The sequence below is a fragment of the Puntigrus tetrazona genome, chromosome 15, assembly GCF_018831695.1.
Source record: "Puntigrus tetrazona isolate hp1 chromosome 15, ASM1883169v1, whole genome shotgun sequence".
NCBI lineage: Eukaryota > Metazoa > Chordata > Actinopteri > Cypriniformes > Cyprinidae > Puntigrus > Puntigrus tetrazona.
The window spans coordinates 6208449-6229554 of NC_056713.1; the positions used below are offsets into that span (position 1 = coordinate 6208449).

Sequence of the window (21106 nt, forward strand, 5' to 3'; positions counted from 1 at the left end):
TGGTCAAACTTCGCCTCTAGGAATCAGGGCCCATTCAACCAGGGGGTTGATCTTCAAGGTGCATCTTCAATGGCTTTAGCAAGAGGTGCACCCTCGCAGCAAGTGTGCAATGTGGCAGGATGGTCTTCTCCGCACACATTTGTTAGGTTTTATAGTCTGGATGTCCATGCTACTCCGGGCTCTCATGTCCTTGAGTCAACATCCCAAGGTCATGTCTGAGACCTCTTTGATGTTGGTGCACACACACTACACAACACTTGAGGTCCAGGCACTTCCAGTACAGCGGCGTTGGTATTCTCATTCCTATTAGCACTATTGAGTGCAGAGTCAAGAGTAGCTTTTGATAGGGAACATCTCGGGTTACTTGACTGTAACACTGTTCCCTGAAAAAGCGGGAACGAGACGCTGCGCCTTAATGCCGCACTGGATGCATGACCAGACGTCCTTTCAGACAAAAGATTAACCTGAGGATGTTTCCGTTTAATGCTTATTTATAACCTCCAGGTTCGTGGAATGAAGTGACGTTACCTAACCAAGGTTATAGGAGCCAAACTTGGTTGTGTTTGACACACATGCTTCAACAACTGGTCGAACAAAAGACGTTCTTATTAGCACTATTGAGTGCAGCATTTTGTTCCCGCTTTTTACAGGGTTACAACCATTGCATCTTTCCAGAGATTAGGTACATGTTGTTAAAAATGACTTGTTATAAATAGCATTACTTTTGCACATAACTTAAGTAACCAGCAATAAATAATATCATTTCGAGGGGTTTTGTTCACCTTTACTGAATTAAAAGCCTTTTCAACATGTGGAAGATCAATGTTGAATTATCCATAAGGTTAAGGCGCATTTCCTGAATTTCTTTGCTAAAATTATCAAAATGACAATCAAAACTATTTAAAGCACTTGCAAATTCAAAATCGGAGCGAAAATCATTCAATATAACATTAGTACTGCTGTTTAAATTATTATGAAGGCCTACTCTACGTTCATACTAGCCCAGGCAGAACCAAAAGTATTTGCTACCATCTTGTTCTCCAGTTTTACTTTATAATATTGTTTAGTTTTCAGAACTTTCAAACTATGTTGTAACTAAATACATATTAGAGGCTGCTCCTAATTTGTTTTTATTTTGTAAACAGGACTTTATGGATTTAGTAACCCTGGGTTTGTTAGTAGGATATATTTTAAAAGGCAATATATGAACATGTTATATCCACCAGTGAGCCAGATCATTACCACAGGACTAGTTAAAAATCTCCCAATCAATCAATACAATTATAACATTCCTGCAAACAGGACATCAAAAATGGTACTGGAGGCAGAGACAGAATCCGCTTTTGGATTAATTTACACTGTTGTTATGAAAAGTTAAGAAACACAATTCTTGGTGTACCAGAAATAGTCCCTTTGCCACAGTTAATAATGCATTAATAATGCATGTATTAATCTCAGTGGTCATTGTCTCTAAGCACTAATAATTTTAATTGTTTTTGCTTTTGTATAAGCAGTTGATCACTGCATTTTGTTGACCCTTGCACAACATTTTAATTCAAAAATGTTGTCATTTTTGAATCTGTCAGATTTAATGATAGATGAATGACACTAATGTACAAGCCACACTGTAAAAAATGACTGATTTCAACAGAAAAAAAAATGAAAATGCTACAGTAAAAACCTGTTAAATGGTTAACAGTAAATTCCTATAAATTTTACAGAAATAAAGTTTCCTGCATTGCATTTTTGGTTCATCACATGACTTTCTCATCACCCCTTGCATTTGGTGGTTATCAGTGTATCTCAAAGGTACAAAGCAGATTTCAGTACTTTAATATATCAGTATCAGTGGTGCCTGCAGGAAAGGTTTAAATACCACCAGTCTAGTTCATCAACATCTTTCCTGTCTGAAGTCTGAATCAGGACTAAGAATCGTCTAATCTTCTTCTTCATCTTGCAGCATCTCTACAAACATTGATATCATGTGGATGATATATGGATATAAAAGGTTTCAGCCTCACAGAAATGATACATACTTGTATATAATATATTATTTTTACTTTTATTATAGTGACCTAGCTAACATTTAGTTATGGCAACAACATGCTATTTAATATTATTAGACATGTTTCTTTGTCTCACTAGTAATAGATTTCAAGGTAACCTTAGCCTTATATTGGTAACAAGTCCTTCCACAGTATATCAAATATTTTCTGTGGTCATAAAGTATAAAACAAGACTAAATGCTTTAATTATACAAAAATGTGTCAGGTAAAATAGTTTTTGGCAGTGAACATATTTTGATTTGACCATGAAAATATTTGATTATGTTTAAGTTTTGAGTTTGAGTTACTTTGAAGGACGTAATTTAGAAAAATTTGAGCATGAGTTTTCATAAACCCTCAAAATATTTTGTTTTAAGGACAAGCATGGATTCAACTACCACCGACTCTGTTTATATATTTTGGTCATATTTTGTAATATATATTTTAAATTATTTAAAATATACAAACTGATTTTGCGTAGCAGTTTGAGTTTAAAAAGAGCCCACTTTCTTGATGTAAAGGTTATCTTTAGTCTGAAAATTAATTATTAATGTGACCTGTACGGGCAAAATGAGTCTGAATGTGCACAGGCTAATTAAATGTTGATTTTGGTCTAATTGAGGTTATCTCAAAAATGATTCCATTAAGACCTCATTAATTAGGCATCTGAAAATATATTTATTTGAATATTTATTACATTTTTGCTGACTGACATCTAAAGCGATTGCGTTTCGCTTTACCTAGGGAATATAAGCCTTGTAATAATGCATGTTCTGTCAATGCATAACTGTGGTTTTGCATTGTTGCATTTCCCATGCAAATCAAGCCAGCAAATATTCAAATGTAACTTTCTGTAGCTCCTCAAACATCAACATGCAGTTGATTTCATTTATTCATTTTGCTTTTATGCACACAACAAAAAGCTGGACCAATTGTTGGATCAAAGGCTTGCAAGTGGATATAAAGTAAGTTTTACATGAAAAACCAGTTAATTGATGCAATACTAAATATTCACAATTATTAAAAAAATAAAATAGAGTGAAATGTAAACTGATATAATAGTGATATGCTATTAAAAACAAACAAACAAAAAACAAAACTGCAACTACAGAAATTTTTACCGGATGACAGATTTTTGGGAAATAATTTAGTGGGGTGATTTTGTTTGAAAATGTGCATGACTATGACAATTAACGTTAACAAATATATTAAAAGCTAAATAATTCATTTTCACTCTGTTTTTATTTATCCATTTATTTTAGGGATGAAACAAAAAAATCTTCAGGATAATCCATAATTAATTTTTATATGACCAATGCATCATGAATTAAATTTCAGCATTTACTGATGCATTATTAAAATAGCAAATTGTGTTAACATTAGGAAATGCACTGTGAATGTGAATGAACTAACAATGAATAACTAAATCTACCATGTTTAAAATATATTGTAATAATCAGATAAAATTAAAAATGGAGTAAAACTAGAACACCAATATTTACATGTGTCTTGATTCTTAAATGCTAAACAGTTTTGACTATTTATGTGCAAAATATACTTTGCTGGTTGCCTAGTGAAGCTCAACACTATATTTATTTAATCTTAACAGTCACACTAAGCCTTTGCAGCCCATTGTGATTTAAAAACAATGTCCTTCCATAAAAATCTGTTAATTTCTAGACATTAACCACATCTGATGTGTAATGAATGCTCCTTTCAATTTCAAGGTCACTGTCTTATGACAGGAATAGAATGACATAAATTAATTGTATTCCAAAGCACAGTATAAAACAAAACTTAAATTAGATATTTAAAATAAATAATTTGTATCAAAACTAGAGAGAACTTAAGCATTCTATGCACTGCACGAGTGGGTCAGCAAGCTTTCTTTGTTATACCAAAGGGCCAGATTACAAATTTTACACACACCTTTTTGAATATTATTACATTTACATTTTTATTGAAAGAAAATACATTTAGTTTTTAAAATTTTAATAACTAGTGTTAAGTTAAGTGAAGTTAAGTGTCCCCAACAAAGCAAGCCAGAGGCAACAGCGGCAGGGAACCAAAACCCCATCCATACAGAATGGAGAAAAAAAAACCTTGGGAGAAACCAGACTCAGTTGGGGCCAGTTCTCCTCTGACCGGAGGAGTGTGTCTGCTTCCTGAACAGAGTTAGGAGATTGTTCCAGAGTTTAGGTGCTAGATAGGAAAATGATCTGCCGCCCGCAGTTGATTTTGATATTCTAGGTATTATCAAATGGCCAGAGTTTTGAGAACGCGCGGACGTGCAGGACTATAATGTGATAAGAGCTCGCTCAAGTATTGAGGAGCTAAACCATTCAGGGCTTTATAGGTAATTAATAAGATTTTAAAATCTATTCGATGTTTGATAGGAGCCAGTGCAGTGTTGACAGAACCGGGCTAATATGATCATACTTCCTAGTTCTAGTAAGGACTCTGGCTGCTGCGTTTTGGACTAGCTTAAGTTTGTTTATTAAGCGTGCAGAACAACCACCCAATAAAGCATTACAATAATCTAACCTCGAGGTCATAAACGCATGAATTAATATTTCTGCATTAGAGGTTGAAAGCATAGGTCGTAATTCAGATATATTTTTAAGATGGAAAATGAAGTTTTACAGATGCTGGAAACATAGTTTTGAAAGAAAGATTGCGGCCAAACAGCACACCTAGGTTCCTAACTGATGATGAAGAATTAACAGAGCAGCCATCAAGTGATAGGCTGTGTTCTAGATTATTATATGTGGGGTTTTTAGGTCCAATTATTAGCACCTCTGTTTTTTCAGAATTTAAGTGTCCCCAACAAAGTAAGCCAGAGGCAACAGCGGCAGGAACCAAAACCACACTAGTTATGTTGTGGATAGATCGATAATCTTATGATATATTTATATGAATATGTATGCGTGTGTGTGATCTATATATAAATAGAGTATATGTGTGTGTGTGTGTGTTATGTTTTTTTTTATTTGTTTTTACAGGCTGAAATGTTGGTTATCATGAAAGGTATATGAATGGTGGCAAAACCTGCCTACTTAAGAATATTATAAGCAGCACCGCACACCCACATTAAAACAGCGGTGCAAAAAGTAGAGAGGGTTAGGCGAAGGAATCAGCACTCATAGTTCCAGAATCCAGTGCTGTTGCAACATCACTTTTTTTTTCTCCTATATAGTAAGTTTGTATCTCCACATTACTTTCTTAGGATAGAATTTGGTCTCCATAGTATTTTCTTATTGGATGAAGTGAACACTTTTCAACAACAAGGTTCACCAGCCTTTGCGTTTTCCAGTGTTTTTAAGCAGAAGAAAAGGGTTCTGGCTTATATGATCTCTGCCATTAGTATCACCACTCCCTATACAAAGAGTATGCAATCTGTGTAGGGCACCAAATCTCAGGGGCACATTCCAAGTTGCTTGAAAACAAGTTCATAATCCTGTGACGTTAGTAACGCGTTTTAACGTCGATAATTTCACCACCAACAACAATGCATCTGATTTAATACATTTTAAGCCATGAAACTAAAATATTATATAAAAACAACAAGGCAATAAAATGTTTAATGATACTGTGTGTTCTTCCCCATGTGTCCTCCTTGTCCTTATTTGGTCCTTCCTGTTCCTGTCCTCATTATGTGTTAGTTAGCTTCCACCCATGTCAGTTCACCTGTTTTAGTTCTTCCAGATTGTTTTCCCATGTTTAAAAACCTGTTCTGTTTAGTCCTCATTGTCCTTTCTTAAAGTATGTTATGTGTTCTCCAACGTATATATACGTCGTGTTCATTAATCCCTATTCGCTTTCTGTTCCTTAAACACATTATTTTACAATATGGTATAAATATGGTTTAATTGAATAACATTGTTAAAATACGTAATGTAATACAAAATTAGCAATTTACCTTATTACAAATGCCTACAAAGGCTCTTAGAAAAGAGACTAGTGCCAGAACTTCACCACAACATTGAAGTGACTAGCTGAAAGAGAAGGTCTTGGCTATGTACAGTAAATCTTGTTCTTTGATACCAAAACTCTGAACTGCCACTGAATGAGTTTAGAGGCTTTCTCGACCTATTTATACTGGCCATTTTGATTTTAGAGTTGTCTTGGCTCCTAAGCTACCCCTAGTGTTGGACATTCAACACAACAAAAATTGATATAACGTATTAATTAAATTATGGCCAAATATTTCTGGGCTTTTTATTTGTTTGTATTCTTTAAAATATCATGTTTTTTATGTATTTGTTTTTTTTTTTATATATATATATAGATGGCGTCTCCAGTGACTGCAAGCAACTTCACGGCTTTCTCTATTTTCACCATGAAATCAGGCATGAATAACACAGAACAAGCTCTTTGTGAACTCCCAGCGAATAAGGTTTTCATATTTGCATATTCGCTGCTGTTTCTCGTCAGTCTGGTGCTGAACTGCATCATGATGCGGGTGTATTTCTGTTCAAATCAGAACATTCAGTCTAGTGTCACAGTCTACATGAAGAACTTGGTCGCAGCTGACTTCTTCTTATGCATTAGTTTACCTTTGCGCATTGCTGCCTACGCCAATAATTCAAGCATAATGACCAATATTCACTGCAGCTTTGGGGCAACGGCATTCTTTTTAAACACATATGCAAGTGTTCTCTTCATGGACTTTATCGCTGCAAACAGGTATGCAACTCGTGTTTGTCATTAATTAATTTCTCAGCATTTTTCTTTTCCAAAAGCATTATTTGCAGTGGTGAAAACAGCAATAAGAAATTGTACTTAAGTAAAAGTATTGCTACTTGACTTAAATTTACAGTTAAATACCATAATTTAATTAATTCATAACCATCAAAAGCAGCTGGTGATGACAAAGTCACATGATGAGCCAAAGCCCATCACAAGCAGCTTTTAAATAGTATATAGTTACATATATAGAATGTGCACAGTGTCATTTACACACATTCATGCTGATTCATTAAACTGAAATATGCAAAAACATTAAATTAACAACATTAGATGTAACATACAACTCTAATAGACATAACTGATAAGAAAAACTAAGAGGAGAAGAGATCAGCTTCAAGCAAAGCGACACATCTCAGTTAAAGTTCTCAGAAATACAATTGTTTTGCTTAACTTATTTATGTACAAATAAGTACAAAAAAATTACAAATAAAATGTCAAATAGGCATCACCTGATTGAATTGTACCAATATAGAATTGCGACTTCACAAGTGTAGCCTATAATTTAGGAGAAAATTACAAATGGCATGAAATTCGAAAGCTAACAATTGAAATGTCAGTCAATAAAGGTCCCTGCTGATCAGATTTGTATTTTAATAATGAGGTCCGAGTTTAAGAATAGCTATGCTAGATCTCTGTCTCTATTCCTCAAAAAAGAATAATTATCAATTGAGAATTTGTTATTGTAATAATAATAATATGAGCTGCAAGATGATGCATTTGTTATTTCTGTATTGTTTTTTCAGGTACCTAAAGATTGTACGGCCAATGGAAACTAACGCTCTGCAGATGGTTCATACTGCCCGCTATATTTCTGCGGCAACTTGGCTGTGCTTGTTATCCTTCTCCTCCATCTACTTGATCCTCTTTCTACAGAACTTCTGGGATCAAATGCCTGATGCGTTTACCTGTGAATCAAGGCAAAATATCCCACTCAGTGTGACCTACAAAAGTTTCCACTGTATGACCTTTGTGAGCTTCATCGCTGTCCTCATATCTCTGATTCTGCTATACTGGAAGACTCATCAAAAGCTCAGAGAAGTTCAGTCCTCTTCACAGGTCAGCTTCGGAAGCCGAACATTCAAGAGGTCTAAGCACAACATGTTAGTGCTGGTGGTCATTTTCTGCGTGTGCTTCGTTCCCTATCAACTGGTGAAACTGCCATACATATTCACCAAACCCTTGGTGCACGACTGTACAGCAGCCCAGCCGTTCTACATCCTGAAGGAGCTCACCATCCTACTCACAGCACTAAACGTCTCCTTGGATCCACTTATTTACTTTTTCTTTTGCAAGACCTTCAGATCCCAGTTTAATTTTAAAAGTCATCAACCAGTCTGTGAATGACGATTGGATGTTTTGTGTATTATTAGTAATGTGCTTCTTTGTTTGTGTTTTGCAGTTGTCAGAGAATGAATACCTTTGGCAAAAGAAAATAGGTGTAAAACCAGGGAGTTTGCAGTGACGTTTCTGTTTCACTGTTTCACAAATCAATCAAATAAAAAATTAAAAAAAACCTTGGCATATTTATATTGCAATGCATTTCTTCTGACTTATTTGCATAGCTTAAACAACAACAAATTAGAATTCTAATATTAATTATTGGCAGATTTACTATATTTTTATTATAAAATATATGTGCTGACGTAGAGCAGAGAGATCGGATATTAGCTGTTTTATATGAAAAGAAAGTCATCTTGCACTGACCTGATTACATCAAAACTAACTTATATACATATATATCTACATATACATATATGTATTATGGCTGGTAACCAATTAAATGATTTAATCTAATGAATAATATGAGATCTAGTTAATCGTAAATTAATTTTATGAATAAAATCTTTAGTGAAATTATACTTTAAATAATAAACTAAAACAGCCAGTAGGTGGTGGTAAATGTATTAAAGACATCAAGCCATCAAGTTATTTAATTTGTTCAAATGGTAGATTCCAGATTCTCGCTTATTGATCTCACACTTCTGTAATAGAACGTTAATAAACAAGGCACTACACGGCCAGCGCAGTCTCATTGAAGTGCGTTTCAATGGCATAATTTTCTTTTTGTATTTGGTGTGTTTATGATACCTACCTTCCCCACACATCTAAACCTAGTCGTTGCATCTTATATGAACGCCAAAGTCACTTTCACACCAGACAGAAACAAAAAAACCATGCCATTGAAACACACTTTCATGAGATCGTGTCATCTACTTTTATTTGTTTTAGAGCAAAAAAGCAAATACACAACATATTGCTTTCACAGTGGCTGTCTTGACGGAGGAGGCTGGAGCCGGAGTAGAATCAATGTGCGGTACTATATTAAGAGCAAGGGCAACAATTGTAAACGTGAGTCGGTAACACAAAGGGCAGACAGAGAGGCAAACAAGTTTAAAGAATATCCAAAAGGCAATAGTCATAAAACAGGCAATGGGTCTATACCAGGTCGTGAGTCCAAACAGGCAAACAGAGCAGTAGGGCAGAGTCTTGAGTCGGTGAACGTAGAGACAGGCAAGGATCATACACAAGGCAGAAAACAGAAGAGAGAACACTTAGTAGAGCATGAGAAATTTATAAAATTTAGTTTATAGTGCTTTGATGCCACCTGTGTTGTTAAAAGCTGTCACAATCTCTGGTCTTTATTATTGTTTTTGTCTCGAGCCATGTGCTATCTGTGCCCTGCCTTCCCTTTGTTTGATTGTGTAATTGTCTCCAGCTGTGTCTTGTTAATTTAGTTATTTCCCTGTGTATTTAAGCCCTGTGTTTTCGGTTGTTTTTGTCGGATTATCAACGTTATCAACGTTACTATGCTTCAATGTTATCAATGTTAATCAATGTTTCAAAGTTACAGCGTTACTCTGTTTTGTTCCCGAGCTCTTTTCGTGGTTTTGTTTTGCCTACCTGCCTTTTGTATATTTGTTTTTCCAGTTTTACGATTAAATCTATTTAAGTTGTATTTCGAGTCTCGAGCGCTCTTTTCCTTCTCCCGAGAAAACCACGGAAAGCGTGACAAAAAGCGCTATATAAATAAAAATGATTGATTGATTTATACTGAGAAGGGCTTCTGGTTATAAAGCCCCAAACAGAAAATGAGCGTAGAGGGAGTGGAGCCAAGTCTGTACTCGGGTTACTGCTCCCTCTGCTGGCGTGGCATGATGTCCCGCGTCGAGAGCCAGACCCATTGTCCTGGTTGGTAGGGAGGGTTTGGGTGACGTCGTTGATTGGCCTGGATTACTTGGTTCTTGATGGCTTTTTGGAGATGCACGTGTGCACCCCGCACCCTCTCACTACGCTGAATCCAGTCGTCCACAGCAGGGACATAGGAGGGTTCTCTCGACCACTGGAACATTGGGGGTTGAAATCCTAGGATGCATTGGAATGTGGATGAATGCGTGAGAGAATTTTGGGCGTATTCAGCCCAGGGTAGAAATTCTTACCACCGGCGTTGTTCTTGGCTGCAGTAAGTCCTCAGATATCTCCCAGTTTCTTGATTTAGACAATTTACTTGACCATTAGACTGCAGATGATAACCTGATGTGAGGCTGACGTTGACATTGAGTTGTCTACAGAAGGCCCTCCATACTTGGAAGGTAAATTGGGTTCCCCGATCACTCACAATATCCACAGGTAAACTGTACACTCTGAAAAAGTGGTGAAACATAGCTTGAGCGGTTTCCATGGCGGTGGGAAGTCCTTTTAATGGTACAAGACGACAGGCTTTAGAGAAACAATCAATGATGACTAGAATGGTGGTGAAGTTATTGGTGGTAAATCCATGACTAAATCAATGGACAAGTGAAACCATGGCCTTTGGGGAATAGGTAGAGGTGTGAGGAGGCCTGAGGGTAACTCCTCGGGGGTTTTCGATTGAGCACAGGTTTGGCAGGCTTTGGCACACTGAGCTATGTCTTGATTGATCTCAGGCCACCAGAATTTCGTACAAGGCTCGTGGTTCGTGAAATACCTGGATGTCCAGCGCTGAAGGATGAATGGATCCACTGTATGATCCGTTGCCTGAGAGTAGAGGGTACGTACTATTTGTTTACGGGACATTGGGTAGGTGATGGTTCTTGCTGTTGGGCTCTCTGTAGCTGCTCCATTATGTCCCATGAAACTGGAGCGATGATTAACTGAGGGTGGAAGATTAGGGTCTGGGTAGGGGTTGTTTATGGGAAGATTGTACCGTCTAGAGAGGGCATCGGCCTTACTGTTCTTACTTCCAGGGTGATAGGTGATGGAGAACGAGTAAAAAACAATTACCAGTGTGCTTGACATGGATTTAGACGTTTGGCGCTCTTGATATACTCCAGGTTCTTATGATCAGTAACCTGGAAAGGGTGGATGCCCCCCTCTAACCAGTGTCTCCATTCCTCAATGGCCACTTTCATTGAGCTCCTTGTTACCGACGTCATAGTTGCATTCTGCTGGAATGAGTTTTCGGGAAAAGTAGGCGCAAGGATGTAACTTCCAGGTCTGGGTGGATCATTGTGAGAGCACTGCTCCAATTCCGCAGTCAGATACATCAACTTCTAGTATGAAGGGTGAGCCTTTGTCTGGGTGTTTGAGGATACATTTAATTTGTTAGCATTTAATCATATGGTCGCATAATTAATGTTACACTGTTTTTGCCAGGTATGTGGATATGTTGGATATGCTCTAGTTTCTTATAATCTCCTATTTTGACTGGAATTGTGTTGGATGTAATAATTTAAATAGCTTTACCTTCCCTTCTTCCCAATGACATACCTAAACAAGATAACCAAATAATACAAATTAGAGTATAAAACCAAACAGAACCTTTAAACTTTACGTGTAGAGAGGGACATCCCAGTGTTTCACAGTGAAGTTATTATATTATTATTATTTAATTTGACCATTTAAAAAAATAAAAACCAACAAGATATATGGATGCGCTGGAAAGTGTGTAGTGGTAAAATAAAAGGTGAGTAAACTGGTGGGTAATTGATTTAAAAAGATGTTCAAAATGTGTTAAAAAACACTACCAAGAGGTGGATAAACTGTTTTTGAAATTTGGGAGATGGGTGTCCTATAGTTACATTTACTCACCACTACAACCATTGTCATATTGACAAATATCTTGACTAGATGTTGGCATTACTTGCATTAAAAAATTCAACAGGTTAGGCTACAGAAGAATGAACATTTTTATGCAATAAATGCAGAAACCTGAACTATGACCAAGTTAGAATTTAGCCTAAATCTCTCAACATTGAATTTTGACACAGGGGTTTGATTCGTTCTTTGCAAATTGGTAAGTATAGGTCGTAGTCAGTGTATTTAATGACAGTTGAAATTAAAGCCTCAAATATTTGGCCTGACCTTAATTTAAATATGTTTGTTTGGAAGTACCTCAGCCCACAAGGTTGCTATTATCATGTTAAAATTATAGATTTGCACATGGGCACAGTGATCAATCCCAAGCTTCCCACTTCTCAACTCAACTGCAAAGAAGTATTGCATGCAAACTTGAAATAAGGTACACCACTTACCTTTTAGAATTGATAGAATTATGTCAAATGTTGTATTTGTAGCTGCTTTGTTCTAGTTACAAGGAATAGATAAGTATCGTGATGAATTAAATGTGCAGTATGCTAGACAGTAGATTAGCCTAGATACAATTTAGGAATAGAGTAAGCTAACTTGAAATCTATCTAAACTATCCATCTTCAGAAACCTTATCTTGTCTAGATGTGATTAAACTCACAGTAACACATGTCCCACCTTCCTCTAGTCAAAGTCAAGGACAGTTTCTGAAATGAATTTCAGGCCTTGCCCTGTTTGCCAGTTCAAGAACCAGGCCATCAGGAATTGTCGCAGCACCTGCTATGCAAGCCTTACCAAGAATAAAAAGATGGAGGCCAATCTTTTTATGAGACCAAAAGTTTTCTTGTAAATAAATGGTTTACAAAAAAACTAAGAATTTGCACCAATGACAGCCTATTTATATTTTATATTTTTACTTCAACACTGGGAGGCTGTGTAGAAATATTTATCTTACAAATGTTATTTTTTCTGACTTTTATCAGATAGGACAGTTGAGAGTGACAGTGAGTGGGAGAGAGGGTTGGGATGCGATGTGGAAATTACCATTGGTCAGGACTCAAACTGGTTTCAGTTAGATCTGCTTATGATATGTTTGATATATATTTCATTAACATGGCTTATCTAAATACCCTCAATTGACTTAGAAAAGATCGCTTTGTTTAAGAAAATTAATTTACATTGAAAGTTTTTTTTGTAAAGTCAATCAATCAATCATTTTTATTTATATAGCGCTTTTAACAACACAGGTTGCATCAAAGCACTGTACAGTATAAGGTAGAAGAATACAATGACAGGGATGTATAATGACGAGAGTGACCAATTTCTTATTAAATGCAGAGACGGTCTCTGTAATCAATTCAGCGATAATCACTAGAAGTTAATTTTGTGTTTTTTGAAAGAAATTTAAAACAAATAATTTATTACAGATTTAGTTTCCAAACAAACTAAATATATGGGTGCCCTTTATATGGTGAATTCAGTATAAAGATCATCTTAAATGGAAAACACTATTTCCATTGTTTATTTCTATTATTTTGTTCTCCCTACTAAGTAACATTACAAAAAATAATGTAAGAAAAACATTTAAATGCATAGTATTTTAAAGCAGTATGTGTATTTTTATGTAAGTACTTCGGAGTATACTCTTTGTTTTACAGGAATTTCTCTTGTGCATCACAATAAAAGCACATCTTGTAGACAGTATATGTAGGAGGCATCCGGAACAGATGCCCGAGCCACCTCAGCTGGCCTCTCTCGATGTGGAGGAGCAGCGGGTCTACTCCAAGCTCCTCCCGAATGACTGAGCTCCTCACCCTATCTCTAAGGGAGCGCCCAGTCACCCTATGGAGAGAAACTCATTTCAGCCGCTTGTATCCAGGACCCAAAGCTCATGACCATAGGTGGGTCATGGGAGCCAGAGTGCCTGATATCTTTGCAAATTTAAAATTGCTGGCTAATGCTAAATATATGAGATTGTTATTAGTTGGCACTAATGATGTTCGACTTCACCACTCGAAAAGTAAGATGTCAGACAATACATATCAGGACCTACTCATTGTCAAAATCATACCCTAGTTTGAATACTGTCACATGGAATTGATGTTAACGGTTTCGCAGCAAATTGGAGATATATCAGAGCATTTTCAAGTCTTGTGTGCACTCCATATAGCTAAAACTCTGCACCTTGTTACAAGTATGGTAGAACCATCACTTCCACCACAAAAGACTGCTTTGTAAGTTATCCTCCTGATTTATCTGAATGTTGCTCAACGTAATCCGGTGACCAAAGTCTTGGCAACTGGAAAAATGAAAGTTGTGTATACTTGTATAATTTTGAGATGTTGCCAGTAGAAACTGCGACGTCATGACCAGTGTTGGGAGTAATGTAATAATATTATACTTACAATCTCAGTAAAGTGCGTTAAAACAACACATTTTAACCCAGATTTACTTGTAAATATTAAGACGAATTTCTAGCCTAACTGGTTTTAAAATGTAATTTTAGCAGCCCCTGATAAGGGTCACAGACATACCTGAATGGTTGAAGAATACGCTACAGCGCTTATTCAGAAATGTGGACGGAGCACCTGAAACGCATTTATATATTCAGTCGACTGAAAAACTAGGCTACCATCTTCAAATTAATGCTGTTGAACAGAATTTACAGAGCAAACAATTAGCTAAAATAAGCTAACCTCATCAGCAAGGCTAAAATAGAAGCATTGATCAGTCTGTCAGATGCGTATGAAAAATACTGCATGTTTTTTTGTTTTTAGAGCTATCCCTTGCTGGTAGAAAAATTTATATAATGGTGTGATTATTTAAATTTCCCAGATAGCACACGTACGTCTGCAAGATGTCTGTTAAAGATCTCTTGATCTGGAAAACATCTGTTGTCTACAGACGTTATTTTGTTATTTTGAGATTACCTTTATCAATTAATTGGCACATAATGTGATTTAGATTAAAAAAAAACACTTAACAGTAAAAAGTAAAAAATTACATTATGCTGTAGATTTGAAGACCTACACAGTATACCATACTATACCATGTTAGCTTTCATACTAGATTTATTATAAGTGTCTGACAGAAGAATTTGCTTTTCTGAGGTGATGTATAAAACAAAATTATTGAACTCTGGAGTAAGGTAACTGTTAGTCTATTGATCTACCATGGCACCTGGGAACATCAGCTGCTGCATAGGAGAGGCGATTCTGTAATTACTCTCTGTTTTGGAAAAGTCTTTTAGCTGTGGAACAACTGCAAAATGTAAAGCACATCTTCCTGGTTGGAATTGCTTTCATAAATCTAATAGCCGTACACTTTATAGTTAACAAAAATTGGTTACCCAATTTTGTGTTCGTCAGCAGGCCCACACATAGTCCACAATTATGTGCTAAAAAGCTCTCTGATTACTGATATGGGAGACAGTAGAGCAGGTGGAATTACCTGATTTGGCTTTCCGACTAGTTGGCAATTATAACAAGCATGCCAGTACTTTACCACATCCCTTTTCAGTTTTGACCAGAAGAAATGCCTTAAGATTCTAATGTAAGTTTTTGTAACTCCTAGGTGACCAGTCAGCTGATGATCATGTGCAAGACATAAGATATGTTGAAGATAAGGAGACGGAACAAAAACTTGCTATACAGCATTTCGCACAAAATCATTATCCGTATTTGAACAACATTTTCTCATCAATAAATAATTGACAAACATATGCACAGTTCATGTCCTTAGCCACATCAGATACCAGAATCAAAAGAAGTAAAAAGAGACTTGTTCTCTTGGGCAGTATCAATTCTTTCTTTCACAATTTTAACATATCTGTATCAAACACAATTATTGTGGGACTCGCTGTGTTAACCACTTTTTGCTTTTCTGATGATATAACAGTATCCATGATTTTCTCAACAGCAAGAAGAGGAGAATATGTCAAAGACAGCAAGTGAGACAGCTCAACCACATCACCCAACTTGCACAAATGGGCACAAGTAACAATGCATACCTTTTCTCCTGCCAGGTAATTACCAAAAATAAAATCAATGACAGTTCCCAGGGGTGCCTCTGTGTCTACTGTATAAGCCTCTGGAATGAGTTCATAAGCTCAGAGAATGACAGATTTCATGCACTCGGATTTCAAACTTCCCAAAGACAAAGTTGGACAGGGGTTGGACAATGAAACTGTAAACTCCTGACAATAATTCATTAGTATATTATAGGGCCTCCTTTTGCTGCCAATACAGCATTAGTTCTGTCTTGGGAATAACAGATACTAAGTCCTGCACAGTGACCAGAGGGATTCTTCTAGTAGAATAGTGGTCAGGTCACTAAGTGATGCTGGTGGAGGAAAACCTTTCCAGACTCGCTCCTCCAAAACACCCCAAAGTGGCTCAATAATATTTAGATCTGGAGACTGTTCAGGCCAGGAGATGTTCAATTTCACTTTCATGTTCATCAAACCACTCTGTCACCAGTCTTGCTGTGTGCATCGGTGCATTATTATCCTGATATACTGCATAGCCTTTCTGGATACAATGTTTGAACCGTTGGGTGCACATGGTCCTCCAGAATGGTTTGTTAGTCCTTGGCAGTGACGTGCCCATCTAGCACAAGTATGGGACTAGGGAATGCCATTATATTGCAGCACAAACCATCACTGATCCACCCCACGCTTCATTCTGGGCACGCAACAGTCTGGGAGGTACGCTTCTTTGGGGCTTCTCCACAATGCTGCTGGCACCATTGAAACCAATGTTTGGCAGCTGTGGTTTTATGTTTTTTGGTTACAATCCAGGTTAGCACCTGGACATCCCTTTCAGACCGCTTCCTCTTGCATCCACAGTTACTCCTGTTGATGTGGTTGGTCCTTCTTGGTGGTATGCTGACCCTGGAAACCGTGGCTCTCGATACATCACAAAGATTTGTTGTCTGGGTCACAGATGTTCCAGCAAGACTTGCACCAACAATCTGTCCTCTTTTGAACTCTAATATGTCCCACATAATGTTGTGTGCATTGCAAACTTTTAAACAAAACTGTGCTATTACTCTGATAATTCACTCTCTTACTGGTGGAATGTGCAATCAATGAAGATTGGCCACCAGGCCGCCTCAAATTTAGCCATTAAACCTCCAACACTAAATTGGCCAGTGTTTCATTTTCACTGTCTAACCCCTGTAGATCAAAGTGCCTTGCCAAACAACTTGCAACGCAGAGGTAATGAGCAAGCTTCCCTAGGCTATGAAGGGAAGCAGCAATTCAGTGCATGAATTCCTTTTCCAACAATGTATTTTACATTTGATCTAATACATCTTTAACTCTGTCATCACTGGTGTACTTGTCTTTGTGGTTTTGTTTTATCTTTTGAAATCAGTTTATTTTAGTATTTTATATTAATACTATATATTACAATATGTTTGCATTTACTGAAATACATGATTTGAGCACTTTTTGCACCAAAATTTTCCTGTCTACCTCACTGAAAAGCAGATCTTGTAGACATTGCCTTAGTGTAAAATTGTTTATTAATCTTTTGTCCAAGTGAATATTCTTGTAGTGCAAGTTTGTCCTCTTATCAGTTTGTGTTCAACTAACTCCCCAGGAATTTTTAGTTTTCCCAGAAACCAGATAAACTAATGTGCATATTTCATTTTTATGTTTTTGCTTGGTTTTTGTTTCAATCACATGTGTCTGATGTGTGGTATGCCTAGCAAACTGAATCCAGTACTCTGGGGTGCTCTTACCAGGGTGCTCTTACTTCTTGTTTTCTTTCTCATGTCTATATAAAACATGTAATAAAATTTTTCTTCAGAACCACAACATCCTCATCTTGGTGGTTAACTGAAATATTAAGGAAACTTAACTTCATGAAAATATTTTCCAATATAATCTTTCCACTATTAAAGGAATAGTTCACCCAGAACTTAAAATTAGCCCATATAGTACGCACCCCCAAGCCATCCTAGGTTTACATGACTTTTTTTTTTTCTTTCAGACAAAACATAAAGATTTCTTTCTTTTTGGCCCCTGTCTGTAAAATTTGATGTACAAATATAAAACCTGTGCAAAAGGAAAAATAAATAAAATGATCGTGAAAATAAAAAAAGATATTTAATGAATACCTGAAATAATAAATGATCAAATAATTTTTTTCAAAAATTAAGCAAAGAATCACTCAGGCATAAATGAAGAAATATTGTAAATTAATACGGGTCATTTTAGACCTATGTTGTGCATAAGAGGGTTAGTTATGCAAACATTTTATTCAAAAAGTAAAAAAGAAAAACTAAAAATAAGAATTTGTGATGACTAAGTTATTTGACGAATTCCAGGAATTCTGGATTATTAAATTAATTTATTGAAAAGATATAGAAAAAAATAAACTCAGTTGGGACCCATATAGTACATCACAGGGTTAAATACATTTCTGTAGAACTGAACAAAAGTACTTATATTATATAAGTAATATTTTATTACAGTATGTGTGCATTTACTGAAATACATGATTTGAGCACTGTGCCAACTGTGTCAACATATTTCAAAGATATTTTCCTGTCCATCTCACTAAAAAGCAGATCTTGCAGCCATTGCTTGACTTTACATCTTTTATTATTTTCTTTTTGAAGTGTAAAATTGTTTATTAATCTTGTGTCCAAGTAAATACTGCACTGCAAGTCCTCTTATCAGTTTATATTCAACTAACAGTAATTTCTTGATTTCCCAGAAACGGAATAAACTAATGTGCATATTTCCTTTTTATGTTTATGCTTTGTTTCTGTTTCAGTCAGATGTCTGATGTGTGGTATGCTTAGTAAATCCAGTACTCCAAATTCTAAGGTACTCTTAGATCTTGTTTTATTTTCTCGTCAACCTCAGCATCCTCATTTTGGTGGTTAACTGAAATATAAAAGAAACGTCTCGGTTACGTGTATAACCCTCGTTCCCCTGAAGAAGGAACGGAGACGTCACGTCGGATGACCGACGAATTGGGATCTCGCCGAGAGACCAATCTACTTCAGTGTATCTAAAACAAGCCAATTGAAGATTGGCATGCGCTAATTGCATCCAGCTGCCGCTGATCACAGTGCGTGTATAAATAAGCGGGTGCAGCGCATATTCAGGTTTCTCGCTGAGGAGCCGAGCTAGTGACCCGGCCCCTTCAGCAGAGGTGCAGCACCGTGGCGACGGACGCGGACGCCTCCGTTCCTTCTTCAGGGAACGAGGGTTACATACGTGGCACCGAGACGTTCCCTTTCAGTCGGTCACTCCGAGTCACGTCGGATGACCGACGAATTGGGATCCCTACCAAAACGCCATGGACGCTGCCTCTTCCAGTGTCCTGTGGGGGAGCCCACAAGCCCCCTCAGTCTATCGGCGTAGGCCGGGCTCAACCACAAGAAGCCAGCTACTTTGTAACACTACCCATTCGTAAGACTGGAACACTGGGAAACGTCCACGTTCTAGTGAACAGGACGCGTCGCGGAAGTCCAGCCTTCCCGTAGGAGGTCTCGGAAACGAATACGCATATGGACAGTATTTCAGTTTGCATATGGAAAATTGGAGGTGATTGAACCCTCTTAGACGGGCAGAAGGTCTGCCGGGAAACACGGGCTCTAAGGCTATGCCGTGAAATACACACATAAAGTCCTCTTGGGGTACTTTACATGGCTCCCAGCCCTCACCGGTTCTCACGGATTCATCGAGAGGGCCTGGCGCCGGATGCTCCGCAACATCTGGCTGCCGAGGGGAATGGAGGAGCTCGACAGGGTCTACTGTATGGACGCTCTGGAGCGGTTAACAAGCCGACCCGAAACCGGGCCTCTCAGTGCTTCTACCAGTTTGAGGTGAGAACACAGGAGGATACCGGTTCCACACGTAGGCTATAGAATCTAGCAATCGTGTTGGGGGTCGCCCAGCCCGCAGCTCTACAATCTGTCAGCGAGGTGCCACGAGCCACTGCCAAGGCGATGCAACACTTGCTGAGTGTGCCCGCAACCTGAAGGGGGGGCAGGGCATACCCTGTGCTTGGTAGGCTAGGGTAATGGCGTCCACTATCCAGTGAGCCATCCTCTGCTTGGAGGCGGCACTCCCCTTCTGCCGGCCTCTGTGACAAACGAGCTGGACTGAGGTCCTGAAGCTTTGTGTCCGGTCAACGTAGCATCGGAGTGCTCGGACGGGACAAGCAACGTCAGGGCTGGGTCTGCCTCCTCCAGGGCAGCGCTTGAAGGTTCACCACCTGGTCTCTGAAGGGGGTAGTGGGAACCTTGGAGCACGAGCCGGGCCGTGGCCTCAGTGGTACCTGGGAATCCGCGAGCCCAAACTGTAGGCACGAATCGTCGACCGAAAAGCCTGCAGGTCCCTACCCTCTTGATGGAGGCCAATGCGAGCAGGAGCAATGTCTTCATAGATAAAAAGAACTTTAGCACAACTGCTGGCAAGGGTTCAACGGAGCCTACTGCAGTGCTGTCAGCACTACAGACAGGTCCCAAGAGGGTACTGTTGGGAGCCGTGGAGGATTCAACCTCCTGGCTTCCTCAGGAACCTGATAATCCGCCATGCTTACCCACAGACCTCCCATCTATGGGGTCATGATTTGCAGCGATTGCAGCCACGTAGACTTTAAGGGTGGAGGAGAGACAGCCTTCGCTCCAACCCTTGCTGCAAGAAGATAAGCACGACTGATAGGGCAATTCCGGGTCTTCACCCTGAGAAGAACACCACTTTCGGCGAACAGGCTCTACTTCAAGGCATAGGCCTGTCTCGTGGACGGCACTCTAGCTGAAGAAATGGTGTCGACTACCCCTTGAGGTAGGTCACCTAGAGCCTCCGCATCCCATCCAGGGACCAGACATGGAGTTTACAGAGGTCTGGGCGCGGGTGCCAAGGGGTGCCCCATCTCTGAGTCAGAAGATCCTTCCTCAGAGGGGATCGGCCAAGGAGGGGCTGTCGCGAGGAGCACAAGTTCTGGGAACCAAGTCTTCACCAGTAGGGTGCTACTAGCAAGACCTGCTCCTAGTCCTCCCTGACCTTGCACAGTGTCTGTGCAAGAAGGCTCACTGGGGAAATACATACTTGCAAAGGCCCCGCAGCCAGCTGTGTGCCAGTGGGCAATAGGAAGTCTCTGGAGAGGCAAACAGGTCTACCTGAGTGGCTCGAAACGTTCCCAATCAGCTGAACCGCCCGGGATGGAGTCTCCATTCTCCGGGTAGTGCAGCTTCGCGACAGCTCGTCGGCTGCCTGGTTGCAC

The 21106-nt window shown here is 38.5% G+C and overlaps 1 protein-coding gene across 2 annotated transcripts; it reads left to right on the plus strand.

Annotated features, from left to right (window-relative positions):
* The first annotated feature begins 6242 nt into the window (after positions 1 to 6242).
* Positions 6243 to 8386, plus strand: LOC122359438 (P2Y purinoceptor 14-like). 2 transcript variants are annotated; one of them, XM_043259740.1, is made up of 3 exons: positions 6243 to 6441; positions 6529 to 6731; positions 7538 to 8386. In XM_043259740.1, the coding sequence occupies exons 1-3, from the start codon at positions 6334 to 6336 to the stop codon at positions 8136 to 8138; spliced, it is 912 nt and encodes a 303-aa protein (XP_043115675.1). In that variant the 5' UTR covers positions 6243 to 6333; the 3' UTR covers positions 8139 to 8386. The 2 variants fall into 2 exon arrangements, with proteins under 2 accessions (XP_043115675.1, XP_043115674.1); XM_043259739.1 differs by having other exon boundaries at positions 6243 to 6731.
* Positions 8387 to 21106: the final 12720 nt, after the last annotated feature.

Bases quoted from the DNA above. Each gene is read 5' to 3' on its own strand.
- LOC122359438 (XM_043259739.1), top strand. From the start codon at position 6,334: ATGGCGTCTCCAGTGACTGCAAGCAACTTCACGGCTTTCTCTATTTTC. The intron at 6,732-7,537 runs GTATGCAACTCG...TTGTTTTTTCAG, and splicing joins GACTTTATCGCTGCAAACAG to GTACCTAAAGATTGTACGGC.